The sequence below is a fragment of the Ambystoma mexicanum genome, chromosome 2q, assembly GCF_040938575.1.
Source record: "Ambystoma mexicanum isolate Mex_15411 chromosome 2q, UKY_AmexF1_1, whole genome shotgun sequence".
Classification (NCBI taxonomy): domain Eukaryota; kingdom Metazoa; phylum Chordata; class Amphibia; order Caudata; family Ambystomatidae; genus Ambystoma; species Ambystoma mexicanum.
The window spans coordinates 1425901480-1425918329 of record NC_090924.1 but is presented as its reverse complement, the minus strand read 5'-3'; the positions used below and the strand labels follow the sequence as shown (position 1 = coordinate 1425918329).

The window sequence follows — 16850 nt, the reverse complement described above, 5'->3', positions numbered from 1 at the left end:
TCCTCCACTCCAAGCCCAACCTCATAATTTGGCGTAGCGGTTGTCTGTAACGGATACCACTTACCGCCATAATCGTAATGAGGCCAATATATGCATTGAATCTGATAAATAAGGGATGCCTTTTTGCAAAATATTCCAGTTCTGTCTAGTACCACCAGGTCTGCAGGGATTTCAACCCGCATATGCAGGCAGCGTTCTTCTCATAAACGTGAACAGGGAGCACGAGGAAGTGATGAGATTTCAGCTATGTGATGGAAACATACCTGGGCCTACGACACTAGGAGCTGCTCCTTCATTTTCAGAGCTACATCTAAAGGGATTGTTGTCAATTAGACCAGCGCCATTTGTAAAGGACGGTCAGATGTAATCTGCTGCACAGCAAGCGTTCTCAGTCGGAGTCTCAAAGTTTTTCGCACTGCCAGTGATCATCAGCTAGATAAGAGATGGAAGCATACTGCCAGACTCTGAGAAGGAAGGAAGTTGTATGATTGGTGTGGTATAGCTGCTGCTCTGGAGACAAAGGTGTAACAAACTATTTCAAAAGCGATCCGCAGGCTTCCGGAATCTCATAGTGATATACAGTCAGGATTCTGGTTTCCGCTGAATTATCTCCACTCCTGAATCTAACCAAATCGCCTTTAAGAGCTATACATCATAAGAGCAGGTAAAAGTATGTTTGCGCGTGAGAGTGTTGGAAAGTGGAGAATATGTTGCACTGGTAAGGGAGCCTCGCGGGATGAAAAGGGGCTTGTGGGATGAAACCCCCCCAAATTCATTGAAATCCAGTCGGCGTGGGAGTGGGGGTGTTGTGGTGGATCGCCTTCCTGAGGAGTGTCGGGGAAGAGGGGTCGGAGTGATATTTCTGTATTTTGGAGGCCACACAAAATCGACAAAAATAAATCTGTCTTTTTTGTGTTCGGCCTTCAAAACACATAGAACCATTGGAAGGGGCGAGGACAGGCGAGGCTACGTGGGGAAATGAGGAAGTTGGGCTGTGCATCTGTGAATGTGATCCAAGTGGGACAGAACCTTTAAATCTACAGTATGTTATCTTTGTAGATTAATGCACCTACTGCAGAGATCTATGTGTAACCTGCAGGTCCAATTTTGGAATTTGGGTAAGAAGAACTCAACCCTGCTTCATTGTTCTCAATTTAATCAAATTAGTAAAGTTGAAGCGGGGAATTGCAAGTATGCATGTCAGACCAGCAGAGTCAGTCACAAGTCAGGCATATTTGTGACTGCTTTTGATGGTTTAGAAGCCGACACATGTATTACTGAGGTTTATAATATTACAATATAGGTCATTCATAACCTTCATGGGCATCTGAAAAGCCTATAAAGCTGGGGAACAGTCAGTCATGCATTAGGGGTACCTGACATTTTATCCTGCTAATTTTGCCTCCAATAGGACAACTGGGGCTATTCATTTAATAATAGTGAGAGGCCATAGCAGCTCGTAAATGACCTCAGAAAGGCCAGCAAGTATGAGCAAGCCAACCATTCATTATGTAGAGTTTCACGTTAGTTAAAGGAATACCATTTACTCAGGTAAGATTTCAATCTTATAAGCTTTCTACCTGGGAAAATAACACGTGTACAGTAAGAAGCCTGTGCGTGCAGGGAGCACGAGACATCCTCCCGACATTAACGTATGCAAGGTAGCTGGCCAGTGCATCACAGACCCCAGGAAAAGCACAGACCACCTTTGTGAATATGGTGACCAGTGCAATTCTCAAAGTTATGAACATAGAAAACACATCCTCTGCGCATGTTTTAATTTGCATGACTTTTTCTGAATTTAGCACTAAGATTTTTTTTCAAGACCACTCGAAGAGGAAAAGGAAAGAAAGCCATGAGCCCGCTCAGGGCTATTTCTGAGATATTGGCTGAGACCAGTCCCAGAGGAGTAGGAGAAGAAAGCCAAGAACCGGTTGAGGTCTAAATCTCAGAGAATGGTGGATAAGAGCCCAGTGCCGGAAGGAGAAGATACAAAAAGCCAGTTACATCCTGCTTCCAAAGACTAGGAAGGTGCCAGACACTACAAAGATCCCTGCTAAGATTGTGGGCCAGGCGGGTGTCCTCAGGGTAGTGAGTAAAATTAATACAGCCAGCCAAAGACCATAAACAACGGGAAACAAATACTTGCTTACAGGAGTGTGTGTTCAAGCCTGAGCAAGGAGAAGAAAATATGTGTTGGTAGAACAGTGACTAAGGTTTCGGAGGTTGGCTCCGGAGAGAGACCTGTGGCTACATGGCAATTGTTTCCGAGGCTGACATACACCCCAAAGTAAGAGGGAGCAGGTAGAAGGGCTAAGAAGCAAGTTGGATGCTACATCCCTGTTGCTGTAAGTGCATCAAGCAGTGGGAGGCTTTATCCATCACACTGTTTCTTAGATTAGAGAGCAAGGGCTATGAAGCTTCCCATAGTTAGCCCCTTGACCACTGTGAGTTATATCATCATAACACCTTTAGCATTAGTAATATTGTCCTTCATTCTTTATACAGTGACTCCCCTACACCCTATTGGCATTACCCTGTTGTGTATAATAAAGAGGGTTGAACCATATGATATGATATATGATATGATAGATCATTAATAACGTGCTTGTACACCAGTGTTTCTAGGCGTGACAAGACAAGGAAGGGGAAGACAAAGGGTAACAAAGCAAACAATCTTACTAGGTCTTGTGTCATGCAGATCGTGCAAGTGCAAGGGGAAGGGAGAGGAGAAGTGCCAGGGGACTATAGGGTTGCAGATACAGTGCCTAGTGCGCAGTAGGCCCGGAGGCACTGCATGGGGCTACTGGTCATGAAGGAGCCTGGCCCCCGTAAGGTTCAGAGGGAGGCCAGGTTACCAGTTAGTGCAGAAGACCGGAGCATGAGCAGGGGAGAGAGTGGGAGAAAGCAGAAGCGAAAAGGAAGGTCATGAGTTGCTTCCGGAACCTGAAGTGGTCCTCCCTCAAGTATGAGAGAGGCAGGGAGGCTGTTCCAGAGGGAGGCACTAGCTGAGGAGAGAGATCTACCCCGCGCTCTATGCCTGAAGCAGCGTCTGACCCTGAGAGAATTGGAGATGGATGAGAGAAGGGCGCGAGAAGGGAAGTGCTTAGGAAGAGAGAGTTGGATGTGCTGTGTTCCCCGGCACCAGAATGCCTTGTGGACAATGCAGAGGGTCTTGAACTTGATCCTTACAGCCACCGGGAGCCAGTGGAGAGATTTCAGGCTGGCGAGATACGATCCATGGGCTTGAGGCCAAGGACAAGTCTTGCAGTCCTGTTCTGGATTACTTACAGAGGACGAAGAGTAGAGGCAGACAGATTGAGAAAGCAGCTGTTGCAGTAGTCCAGCCTAGAGAGAACCAGGGCTGTGGAGACAGTGACATTCTGGAGGAAAGTGAGAAAAGGAAGAATACCTGTGAGGAGGTGCAGCTGGTAGTGGGACTTCATAGAGACATTTGTGATGTGAGGAGAGAAGGAGAGGGTGGAATCGAAGATAACACCAAGGTTTTTTCACATCGCAGGAAGGCGCAGGTAGAGGGCCCAAAGAGGGCGGCCAGAGTGAAAGAGGGAAAGCGGCACCAGGGGTCCCAATGAGAAGGATACCAAGAGTTGCACTTGGAGGTGGGCTTCAAACGGATCCTCATGACAGAGGCAAGGACATCAAGAGTGTTAGCGATAGAGAGATATAGGCTAGAGTGGGCTTTGTCAGAGTGTGAGTCAGCCGTAGGCGTATGAGGAGGCGAGAAAGTGGCAGCAAATGCCTCCACTGACACAGGCTTCATGGGCCGGATTGCCCTGAAGGTGGGTGGCAGTGCTGGGGATGGCTTCACCTGGGGGACAGAGAGCGTCAGGTGGGAAGAGAGAGGAAAGTGGTCAGTCCAAGAGAGAGGAGTGGTGAGAGGGTTTGAGAGGGGGATGTCAGAAGATATGAGAACCTCCAGGGTGCGCCTGGCGGAGTGTGTTGGGCCAGAGGGTAGAATAGAAAGAGAAAGCGAGTCACAGAGATTGCGAAAGAGCCCCAAGGAGGGGTTAGAAGCATCCTGTAATATTTTTATTGCCATTTGTATAGTTACAATCATGCATTTCAGTTTCCATGTCACATGCCTGCATTTAATCAACAGCAACAAATAACCATTAACAACAACTTCCTACACATGCTTGTGTTACGTACGACCTCCGTGGGGCAAGCGCTTCGATGTTCGGGCTGTAGCTTCCTTACTCGTATCTCAATTGGGGAATTATTAATTGGGCAAATCTCTGGTGCTACCTTCTCTTAACTGGTGCATTCATGGGGGTTTATCGTCAGACGGGTGAAACATGACCCAGAGCAGCGTTTTCCATGCCACACATTTGTCCGTACCATCTGCTTCTGACCTGTACGCTCCATCCACCCACACCTTGGTCTCTGCCTCTGCCCACCTTTCAAATTCCTTGTGCCACTTTTCGTATTGTGGCCCGGCAGCAGCTTTCCAGGACATGTCGATGGTTCTTTTGGCTAGTATGCATGCCAGGTACATGAACCTAACCACATGTTTGTGTTTGCTGATCCTGGGATAGGCACCAAGCAGACATTCTTTCAGTTACCACTCGTACCTCTGTATTCCAGCCTCCCTGCATGCTTGCTCTATGCATGCCCAGAAACTTTGCACCCGCACACACCCCCAGAACATGTGTAGCATCCTCGCCCCTGCACCACGGGCATTGGGAACTCGCTTCCTTTCTAGCCATAGCTATTCTGTGCAGGGTCATGTATGTGCGATACAGCACATTCAATTGTATTAATTTGTAGCATTGGTTCCTTGATACAGCGTTAGGAAAGCCCAGTATTCTCTCCCATTCTTTCTCTGTTATGGTTGCGCCTAGGTCTCTCTCCCATTGCTCTTTCAGCACTACGTCTTTGGGGTTGGGTGTGTCTATCAGCACACAGTATAGCCTAGAGGTCGTCTCAAAGCAAGATTGCAGGCAAAGGCCCGATGCGTGCACTTTACACGTCAGAGTTAGCAATTGGGGAGTCAAGCTGCGTTGCTGTGGTCAATCAGCTGTGCATGCCTACTGGTACACAGCAAAAATAGACATCATATATTGGTGAGATTTATTAACACTCTTAATCAGCTGACACGTGTTTCGACATATGCATCGTCTTCAAGGCTAGTTTCATCCGGGTCTATTTGAGGGATATCCTGTTATATACTACAATCCATTTTGCCACTCATAGATTGTTCCTGTCCATTGAGAAATTTCTGTACATTGAATCCCCATTAAGAGATAAAACTGGGCCTGGCTCTTAAGGTCACAGATTGAACGTGGTCCATACAGTAGGTTTCCCTGTTGCGAAGATATATGCAGTTCCTAGTCATGGGTTAAATCCCTGGCTCGCAGTTCTGCGACTAGGAACTGCATATATCTTCGCAACAGGGAAACCTACTGTATGGACCACGTTCAATCTGTGACCTTGATGCGTGTAAATCTTAGTGTTCATACATGAGCCCTAGAGGAAGTATGCAAGAGTGTGGATAATGAATAAAAGCAATATGCATGAAGAAAGATTTCGAACACAGTGGGCCTCATTACGTGTTTGCGGAATCCGGCCAGTAAATTTGGCGCAATACCGGCATACAGTAATACCGTTACCAGAACTTGGAATGCTGGAATTACAGGCATTACCAAGAGCCGGCAATGGCGGTAATTCCCCATTCCATAGGACTCCATGGGGGGAATTGCAAGTATTACCGGCACCGGTAATCCCAGTGCCAGGATGCCATCATTTTTTGGTGGTGGGGTGCCGGAATTACCAGCAGCTCGGAGCTGCAGGTAAATCCAGCCACCCCACCACCAAACTTGTATTATGGCGGTTCGTAGCCCAGTATCCGTTCGTGCTTGTGTTTTCAGAGGGTGGATGGCTGGTCTCTTGATCAGGAGTTGTGTTTCTAGTTGGATATATTTATTGAACTTGTGAATAACGTACCTGATTCCACATGCTACCTCCATGGATACCACTGCCCCAATTAATCCATTTGTATCCCCCATTCTACCATTAGTAGGGCCCTCACTACGAGTTTGGCGGTAGCCATGGAGCTATTAGTACCATGGCTGCCACCAAACCGGGCTCATTTACCGGGTTCCTGCAATGAGGAATAACCGGGTCATTCCAACATTGGAGGACCTGGTCATTCCTCCTTGCAGGAACCATTCTCCATTCCCATTTGAGCCCCCATAGGGCTCAATGGGAATGGAGATGGAGGTAACAACGGGCAGATTACAACTGGCCCGTTGTTACCTCCTTCTTCCCCTCGCGGGACTCGAAAAGCACACCTGGTTTTACCAGGCGTGCGATCTGGGTCCCGCGATGGGAAGCTTGTAATCAGCCCTGTCAGAATGAAGGGGGCCGGTCCCGTACCGGCGCCCTTCATTCCGACACCGCACGGGTCGTAATGAGGCCCTATGTCTCTATTACATTAATCCCTTGTTTGATGTGAAGACCCACTTATTTACCGGCATCAGGTTCTCCTCAGGCGAGAGATACTTCAGGATCTTGCGATAGAGCAACTCCAGGGACCGCTTCACTTCCTTTCCCGGGTACTTTGCAATCATCTTGCGAAGCTCCTGTTTGCTGTATGCCAGCTGGAAGCTCACATCCTCTTCCTTCACTCCTTGTGCCACTCGTGCTTTCACCCCATCAAAGAAACACTGTGGAGGTAACAAACGAGATCAGAGTAGGTCCATCATAACACACCATCATCATCATTCTGTGCTTTAAATGAACGAACATGCTCTTCTTACGCCTAGAGGCCAAATTATACGTACCCGTTATAGACTTTGTGTAGTTTAGATTTGTTTTAGTCATGTGCTGCACAGTGCGCCAACTAAGGATTTGTAGAGAATGTTACAACTTTTTTTCTAAATTGAAAGTTAAGTGTCCACAGGGGTACTAACTACCCACAATGTTCCATCCAGTCAGTGACCTCTGTAGACTGTTGGTTTTTTGCCTTTAATGTATATACATTTTTGAGGTTTGTAGTTGTCAGGTTTCCTTAATTACTGTCATTAGGTTTCCTGTAATTACTGTTAGGTTCCCTTTAATTATTTCCCTTTATTTCTGTGTGGGTTTGGCCTTGACCTTTCTATACAGATTCCTGGCTCTGGCCCAAGGCAAGATGGAGTTTTACAATAGAAGCCTTGATTGGCTAGAGAGAACTGCAGGACAACAATGAACATTCTAAACTGTCACTCTCTGCCTTTCATCGTCGTAACACCAGCTGAGAGGACGTGTCTGTAGCTGCTCCTGCTGAAGTCTTGGGCCTAGTGGATTTGAACTTTCAAATCCTGGCAGTCGAGCGGCTACTTATGCGGGGTTGTTCAGGAGAAGAATTCAGGTTCACAGGAGAGTTTCTGGAATTTCTTTTGGAGAAGAAAAAATTCTTAAGCTAAGTGACTTTATTTGGATAAGTAAATCTTTGCTCAGATTCATTAGAAACTTTAGGAGATTGTAAATGAAAATTCAAAAGAAGAACTGATGTTACTCTGTTTATAGTTCAACGTTTAATTTTTAAACGCGCACGAGCAATGTTAGACAGTTACGTGTGATCGTAGCGCGAGTGAGCGAGCGCGAGAAAAGACTGCTACGTGAAAACTACAGCGCGTGAATTCATTGCGCGTGTACGCGTGCGCGTGAAAAGACTGCTACGTGATTTCTATAGCGCATGTGTTCCAGCGCGAGTGTTCAAAGTACAAGTGTTCATAGCGCATGTAGTAATAGCGCGAGTACGCGTGTGCGAGAAAAGACTGCTACGTGATTTCTACAGCGCGTGTGTTCATAGCGCGGGTGTTTAAAGCGCATATACACAAGAGTAAGAAAAGACTGCTACGTGACTTTTTTTCAGCGCGTGTTTTCTTAGCGCGTGTGTTCCTCAGCACGTGTTTTTTCTCCGGCGCATGTTTTCTTCAACCCGTGTTTTGCACGTGTACATTTTTGTGCGTGTGCGTGAAAAGGTTTCAACGGACTTGGAAAAGTTTGCCAGTTCTTCAAGAGACTATGAACTCTATTTATTAAGACGAAAGAACAGGATTCATCTAAGTCTTCTTAATTGGAACATTTAACAGTTTATTAGGCAAGAGTCAAGCTTCTTAAGAGTTCAATAATCAAAGGAGTTGCTGTTATTTTCAAGACTTTCAATGCCACAAGAAAGGTAGAAAGATTTTATCAGCTATTACTCCAATCTTCTCTAATATCTTAAAAGAGAAGAGCAGGTATGATTCTTTACATTTTAGTTAAGGATATAAAGTTTTCATAATTTAAAGGTAGTAAAGTAATTTGAGGATTCGGTATGTTCTTATGTATTCACTGCAGGTTCCGCATTAGCTAGTCAGAACGTCGCCAGCCTGGTGTTTCTTATGTTATCCACTTCCCCCTTTCCCTTTGGGATGTAGTTAACAGAGCCGAGAATTATCGGGTTCTGAGGATTACACTTCAGGGGGATTGTCGGGGCTTTAGCAGCTTCCGCGGACACAGGATAACTCTCAGCCTGACAGAATGAAAGGCCTTTAACCTTAGTCCGCCTGAGCTGTCATGAACCCCGACGAGACCGCAATGGAGGCTTTAGGATCTTTGATCCGGGAGTTACGGGAAGAGTTAAAGATTTCTCGTAGTGAGAATGCTTCACTTAGTCAAGAGGTGGATGATTTAAATGGGAAAGTGGCACAAATTCAGCAGATGGGAGCAAGGAGAGAGGATGAGATGGCTGGGGGTTCAGGTTCTCCACCTGTGTTAGTAAGGGAGGAAGGTGACCGGTTATCACATTTATTACGGCCCTCACATGCTAGTGAAGGAGTTAGATGTTTAGTAATGCCGGTTCCCTTGGCGCTCCCTGAACGTTATCAAGGAGACTCTAAGAGGTTTAGGGTTTTCTTAACTCAATGTGAGTTACATTTCATGAGTAGGCCTGAGATTTTTTCCTACAGATGCTTCCAAGGTAACTTTCATATTGTCTTATCTCTCGGGGGAGGCTTCTGCTTGGGCGGGGTTGTTGGTTTCCTCAAAGGAGTGAAGTTTTGAGAAATTATTCTAGTTTCCTGGAAATTTTCAGAAAAATGTTTGACAGAAGGCAGATATCTTTGGAGGTGGATGGGGAGCTTTTAGAATTGAAACAAGGCAATAAATAATTAGTTGCTTACATTACTCAATTTAAGTCTCTGGTTTTAGAAAGCAGGTGGCCCGAGGATAAACAGGCCTCGTTGTTTTATCGAGGTCTTAGAGATGAGTTAAAGGATGCTTTATCAGGAATTGTAGATCGGCCCTCTACTTGTGATGCTTTAATAGATTTAGTTATTCAATTAGATTTTTGCTTGAGTGAAAGAAGAGCGGAACGGCGTCATAGTCAGAGTGATTCTAAGTCTCTAGTTAAAGTGGATAAACCTAAAGTGGATATGAAGATGAAAAGCAATGATTCACCTTCAAGGGCCCGGGGTCCTTTAACTAAAGAAGAAAGGGCTAGGAGAAGAGAAAATCATCTGTGTTTATATTGTGGAAGAAGTGGACATTTTTTAGGAAATTGTCCTTTCACACCAAAAAGAAATTCTACTTCAACTGGCAAGGTGCAGCAGATCGCCAACACCATGCAGACTGCTGTTCCTCATATCACAATGGATGTATCCTTGTTTTTGGAGACAGAGTTTAAGGGTTTAAGGGAAAGGGTCCAGTTATGGTAGATTCAGGAGCCACTGGAAACTTCATGGATTGGGGACTTGCTAAATCTTTGGGAATCCCTATTATTCAGAAGGAGGTTGTGGAACAAGTTAGAGCAGTTGATGGGACTTCTCTTTCTTCAGGTCCATTTACTCACAGAACTAGTTTTTTGATTCTGGAGTTAACATGGGTGTCACAGTGAGAGGATATCTTTTGAGTTGATTGATGCCCCTTTGGTAAAGATGATCTTGGGGATGCCTTGGCTTACTCTGCATAATCCTTTGATTGATTGGAGTGCTAGGACAATTGATATGCAATCTGATATCTGTAAAGAGAATTGTATCTCGGGAGGGTCTATTGAGGGAGAAGTTAAACAGATAAATTCAGCGTCTTGTTTCTTGGCTGAGTTTGGAGTTGGAGGTCATGATGTTGGAGCAGTTGTTGGACAACTTCCACAATGTTATCAAGATTTTTGGGATGTTTTTGATGAGAAAGTAGCAGGAGAATTACCACCTCATAGAACTTTCGATTGTAAAATTGAATTAGAGCCAGGAGCAATTTTGCCTAGTAGCAGAGTATATGCTCTCACAGAGAAAGAAAATGACTATCTAGAAGAATATTTAACTGAGAATTTGGCCAAAGGTTTTATTCGTCATTCTCAGTCTCCTGCAGCGTCACCTTTATTTTTTGTACCTAAACCAGATGGAACCCTCCGAACGTGCATAGACTATCGAGCAGTTAATAGGGTCACAGTTAAAAACCGGTATCGTCTTCCTCTCATCTCAGAAATGCTTAATCAAATTCAGGGAGCCACCATTTTTACTAAATTAGATTTGAGGGGAGCTTACCATCTAGTGCGTGTGCAAGAAGGAGATGAATGGAAAACAGCGTTTAAGACCAGGTTCGGACTATATGAATATCAGGTGATGCCATTCGGACTAAGCAACGCTCCAGCGGCTTTACAATATTTTATTGACAAAGTTTTTAGAGAATTCTTGGATATTTTTGTAGTTGTCTATATAGACGACATTTTGATTTTTTTTCTTCTGATTTGGATCAACATCAGAGACATGTTCATCCGGTTTTGCAAAAACTACGTGACAATCATTTGTTTGCCAAGTTGGAAAAAAGCCAATTTCATGCAGATTCAGTGGAATTCTTGGGTTTTATAGTTTCGCCAAAAGGTTTGGAAATGAATCCTAAGAAGATACAAGCAGTTCAGGAGTGGCCTGCCCCCACAAAGGTTAAAGAAATACAGAGTTTCTTAGGCTTTGCACATTTCTATAGAAGATTTATAGAAGGATTTTCACGACTAGTTGCTCCTATAACCAGACTGCTAAAAAAGGGAGTAAAATTTGAATGGGACCTTGAAGCTGAAAAAGCCTTTCAAGAATTAAATAAGAAATTTAAACTAGTCCAATTTTGATACATCCAGATGTTTCTAAACCTTTCTTTGTGGAAGCGGACGCTTCCAATCTAGCAATCGGGGCGGTGCTTTGACAGAGACATGAAAAAACTGATCAGTTACACCTAGTAGCTTTTTTTTCTAGAAGGTTCTCTACGGCAGAAATGAATTATACGATTTCAGATCGTGAACTGCTAGCTATCAAGTCCGCTTTTGAAGAATGGAGACATTTTCTTAATGGGTCCAGACACACGGTTACGGTACTTACGGATCATAGAAATTTATTGTTTTTGAATTCTGCTAAAACTTTGTCACCACAACAACTTCGTTGGTCCTTATTTTTTGCAGACTATTATTTTGTAGTGACTTTTAAACCCGGAAGTTTAAACCGAAAAGCAGACACCCTATCCCGTCAATTTCCTGGAAGTGAGGTGAAAGAGGTTCAAGAACCAGAACCGCTTATTGCTCCTGAATGCTTTCTGTTAGCTGGAATTTTTAAATGTATAGATGTGTTGAATGAAGTTCGCCAATCTATGTCATTACAGAAGATGGAAGAATGGGTGAAATTGGATCCAGCTAGGAGTTTAAAGGAGGGTCTTCCTTTTTTTGATGATAGGCTTTATTTGCCCACAGTTGAATTGAGAGAAAAGATCTTGAAGAATTGCCATGAATCGATCTTGTCTGGACATCCAGGATTCAGGAAGACACTGGAATTAGCTCGTAGACATTTTTGGTGGGAGAAGGTGCGCCAAGATACTTTGAACTTTGTCAAGACATGTGCAGTCTGTGCGCAGGCAAAAAGTCAAGTTGGGAAGCCGCATGGTTTATTAGAGCCGTGATCTGTTCCTCCTCGACCTCGGCACACGATTTCTATGGATTTCATCAGTGAGCTTCCCCTGGATAAAGGTTGTACAACTATTTTAGTTGTGGTGGATCTTCTTACTAAGGAAGCGCATTTCTTGCCGATGGAGGGAGAGGTTACTGCTGAAAAACTGGCTCATAAATTCTTGCAAGGAGTGGTTAGGTTGCATGGTCTTCCTTGTAAAGTTATCTCAGATAGGGGGTCTCAATTTATCTCAAAATTTTGGAGGGCCTTCTGTAAAAAACTTGGGGTGGAGGTTAGTTTAACTTCAGGGTATCATCCAGAGGCTAATGGAAAAGTTGAGAGAGTCAACCAGGAGTTAGAGAAATGTTTAAGATGATATCTACAAGCTAGTGAGGAATGGGTTGATTTGGTGTGGTTGGCTGAGTTTTCCTACAACAATTGTGATAAGGAAGCTACTTCAATGTCACGTTTTTATTTGGGACGTGGTTTTCATCCTCGTTTTCTGAGTTTTGAGGTGTTGGAAGATTCAGGGAATCCTGGAGTGGAAGAAGGTTTGTTGCTGATGAAGAATAATTTGGATAAAGCAAAAAGGCTACTCGGAGAAGGCACATTGAGATATAAAAGGTGTGCGGATGTGAAAAGGAAAGCTGGCCCTAAGTATGAGGTAGGGAACTTAGTGTGGCTTTCTACCAGACATTTAAGAATTAAGGGGAAGAATAAATTTAGTCCTCGATTTGTAGGTCCATTTGAGGTTGAAAAAATCATAAATCCAGTGGCAGTACGATTAAAGTTACCCAAGCAGTTGAAAGTACACCCCACTTTCCATGGTAATCTTTTGAAACCCGTTAGTCCAGGCACCAGGTTTAGAACTCATCCCACTCCTGTGATTATGGAGGACTCTTCAGAGGAGTTTGTAGTTAATAACATTTTGGATTCTAGGAAAGTGAGGGGAAGGTTGCAATATTTGATTGACTGGGAGGGATATGGACTTGAGGAACGTACCTGGGAAGATTTCAATGATGTACATGCTCCTAGGTTAGTTGCTAAGTTTCATGCTAAAAATCCACATAAGTTTGGCCCAGGGACTGGGCATTAGAAGGGGGGTACTGTTAGGTTTCCTTAATTACTGTCATCAGGTTTCCTTTAATTACTTTTAGGTTCCCTTTAATTATTTCCCTTATTTTCTGTGTGGGTTTGGCCTTGACCTTTCTATACAGATTCCTGGCTCTGGCCCAAGGCAAGATGGAGTTTTACAATAGAAGCCTTGATTGGCTAGAGAGAACTGCAGGACAACAATGAACGTGCTAAACTGTCACTCTCTGCCTTTCATCGTCGTAACACCAGCTGAGAGGACGTGTCTGTAGCTGCTCCTGCTGAAGTCTTGGGCCTAGTGGATTTGAACTTTCAAATCCTGGCAGTCGAGCGGCTACTTATGCGGGGTTGTTCAGGAGAAGAATTCAGGTTCACAGGAGAGTTTCTGGAATTTCTTTTGGAGAAGAAAAAATTCTTAAGCTAAGTGACTTTATTTGGATAAGTCAATCTTTGCTCAGATTCATTAGAAACTTTAGGAGATTGTAAATGAAAATTCAAAAGAAGAACTGATGTTACTCTGTTTATAGTTCAACGTTTAATTTTTAAACGCGCGCGAGCAATGTTAGACTGTTACGTGTGATCATAGCGCGAGCGCGCGAGAAAAGACGGCACGTGAAAACTACAGCGTGTGAATTCATTGCGCGTGTACGTGTGTGCGAGAAAAGACTGCTATGTGATTTCTATAGCGCATGTTTTCCAGCGCGAGTGTTCAAAGCACGTGTGTTCATTGCGCGTGTAGTCATAGCGCGAGTACGCGTGCGCGAGAAAAGACTGCTACGTGATTTCTATAGTGCATGTTCCAGCGCGAGTGTTCAAAGTATGTGTGTTCATAGCACGTGTATTCATAGCGCGAGTACGCGTGCGCGAGAAAAGACTGCTTTGTGATTTCTACAGCGCGTGTGTTCATAGCGCGGGTGTTTAAAGCGCATGTACGCGAGAGTAGGAAAAGACTGCTACGTGACTTTTTTTCAGCGTGTGTTTTCTTAGCGTGTGTGTTCCTCAGCGCGTGTTTTTTCTCCGGCGCGTGTTTTCTTCAACGCGTGTTTTGCACGGGTAAATTTAAGAGTTCAATAATCAAAGGAGTTGCTGTTATTTTCAAGACTTTCAATGCCACAAGAAAGGTAGAAAGATTTTATCAGCTATTACTCCAATCTTCTCTAAGATCTTAAAAGAGAAGAACCAGGTATGATTCTTTACATTTTAGTTAAGGATATAAAGTTTTCATAATTTAAAGGTAGTAAAGTAATTTGAGCATTCTGTATGTTCTTATTTATTCACTGCAGGTTCCACATCAGCTAGTCAGAACATCGCCAGCCTGGTGTTTCTTATGCTATCCACTTCCCCCTTTCCCTTTGGGATGTAGTTAACAGAGCCGAGAATTGTCGGGTTCTGAGGATTACACTTCAGGGGGATTGTCGGGGGTTCAGCAGCTTCTGCAGACACAGGATAACCCTCAGCCCGACAGTAGTGAGTAAATATCTAAAAATACAAAGCATATGTATATATGCTATTGAATATATTTACTGAAACATAATCCCTAGAATCTTCACTGTAAAGGACAGTCATATAGCTATTTTATTGTATTTATTTATTTACATCCATGAAGCTTTACTTTTCCCCTTTATTCCTTTTATTTTTGCTACATCCCTAAGTGAACAGAGTGTGTGGGCCCATGTTACTCTAAAACAGATACAAACTACATTAAAAAGTATTTTTTTAACCAACTTTATTTTCATTTTTACTGAAACAATAACTGGGCATTGGTTACAACTTGCATTATGAACATTACTACTCTCTTAACACCCTTATTCCTTATCTTTAAGCCTTTCTATTATCTCCAGTGATTGTCTTCTTGAACATACCCTTGTCGTATTTTCTTTACGACCCCCCCTACTAGCCCACCCACCCCCCTTGTTATTTTTACAAAAAAAACCTCTCTTGGTTCGTAACCAAATCGGTCCATGAGCCAAGTTATCTGGTGTAATCCCATCTGTCTCTTATCTGATGTGAAGGTTTCTGAGGATCCGTGGTTTGAAATAGTGAGCCTCTCTTTCTCCCACATAGTCCTGGAGCGGTTCCCATATAGCCAAGCATTTCAAATAGCTCCCTGCCTTTGTGGTGCAGATGTTTTCCATTGACATGACTCCCCACACTTTAACCCACCACCATGGTGCTGTGGGGCCCTCCACTGTCTTCCACCGTTGGGCCACTGTCATTCTTGCTGCTGTTAAAAGATGGGTTATGAGGGCCGCTCTGTTCCCTGAGGCCGCATATTTCCCTTCCGCTACTGCATCTAGCAGAATTACTTTTGGCGACCATGGTAGGTCAGTGCCCGTTATGTCTCTGATGTGGCCCAGGATTTATTTCCAATACACTTTCATTTCAGCATGACCACCACACGTGAAACATGTCTCCTCTTTCCCCACACTGTCGCCAACATTCTGGAGGGATACGTGGGGATCATATTGTGTAGCCTATTCGGGGGCATGTACTAGCAATAACAGAGTTTGTATGCAGATTCTTTGATTGGTGTGGATTTGGATAGCTTATGTGCCCTCCTCCAAATTTGACTCCATTCTTCCTGCGTGAACTCTTCCCCTATGTCCCGCTCCCAGTCCTTCATGTATTGGAGGGTATCCTCTACTTGCGCCCTGTCTAGGAGTTTATATAGTCTGGTTAACCCCTTTGTGGGTATCCCCTCCCGTACTGTTAATTCAAGGCCCATTGGAGGTCTTAGCCCTGCCTTTTTAACCGCTGGATGTGAGATCCAATTGCGCAGTTGCATATATTTGAATCTGTGGTTTTCGCTAAAACCAAATCTTTGTTTGCAGTCTTCGAATGATAATGGGGCCCCATCCTGGTACATATATTGTAAAGACAGTGTGGCTGCATCATTCCATCCTACCCAGAATGTTTTATGGAGACCGGGTGAGAACTCTGTGTTATGTACTATGGGGGATAGCGGACCCAGACCTTGTCTGACCTTGCTGCTTCGGAGTGCTCTCTCCCAGCTATGTAGGGTTATCTTTGTTGCCTCCAGTAGGGTGCCCCCCTTTTCTCGGGCGCTTGGTTTTAGGAATTGTAGCACTTTTAGTGGGATATCTGTCGCTGTTTGTTCTATTTTTCCCCATCCCGGAAGAGAATCCTTGCCCGCCCATTCCAACATTGGTGTCAGTTGGGAAGCTAGTATATACCTCCCTACGTCTGGAACTCCCAGCCCTCCAGTAAGCATTGGTCGCATCAGGATCTTTCTTTGAATCCTTGGTTTCTTACTTCCCCAAATGAATTTGAACACTGACCTCTGAAGTTCTTTAATTAGCTTTGGGGGTATCTCCACCGGGATAGAGCTTACCACATACAGTAACCTGGGAAGCAAGGTCATTTTTGTCACCGCTATTCTTGCAAACCATGATAGTTCCTGAACATCCAACCTTTGCAAGTCCTTCTGGAGGCTCTTCCATAGGGGTGTGATGTTGGCCTTGAATAGGTTCTTTACTTCTCTGGTGATTTGAATTCCTAAATACTCCAGGGACTGCTTTTCCCACTTTAGGGGGAAGCGTTCCTTCATGAGAGCTATGTCCTCCCTTTTTTCTGTGATGTTCAGCGCTTTGAATTTTGAGTAGTTTATTGTAAATCCTGATGTCTTTGCGAACCTCTGTAGTTCGTTGATAATTCTGGGTAGTGTGTGTGGTATCTCCCATGTAGAGCATGACATCATCTGCATGGAGTGCTATTTTATTTTGGGAGTCCCCGCTACATATTCCTTTAATACTTGGATCTTCCCTTATTCTAGTTGCAAATGGTTCCATTGCCATGGCAAATATGAGCGGGGATAGAGGGCATCCC

General features: G+C 44.2%; 1 protein-coding gene across 1 annotated transcript in view; it reads right to left on the bottom strand.

Moving 5' to 3' along the window:
* The window catches only part of LOC138570212 (exocyst complex component 1-like), a 52904-nt gene that overhangs the window by 13551 nt on the left and 22503 nt on the right, over nt 1–16850 (bottom strand). Inside the window, exon 3 of the mRNA XM_069648938.1 lies at nt 6492–6686. Coding sequence (XP_069505039.1) covers nt 6492–6686 — 195 coding nt within the window. The remainder of the gene's footprint in view (nt 1–6491; nt 6687–16850) is intronic.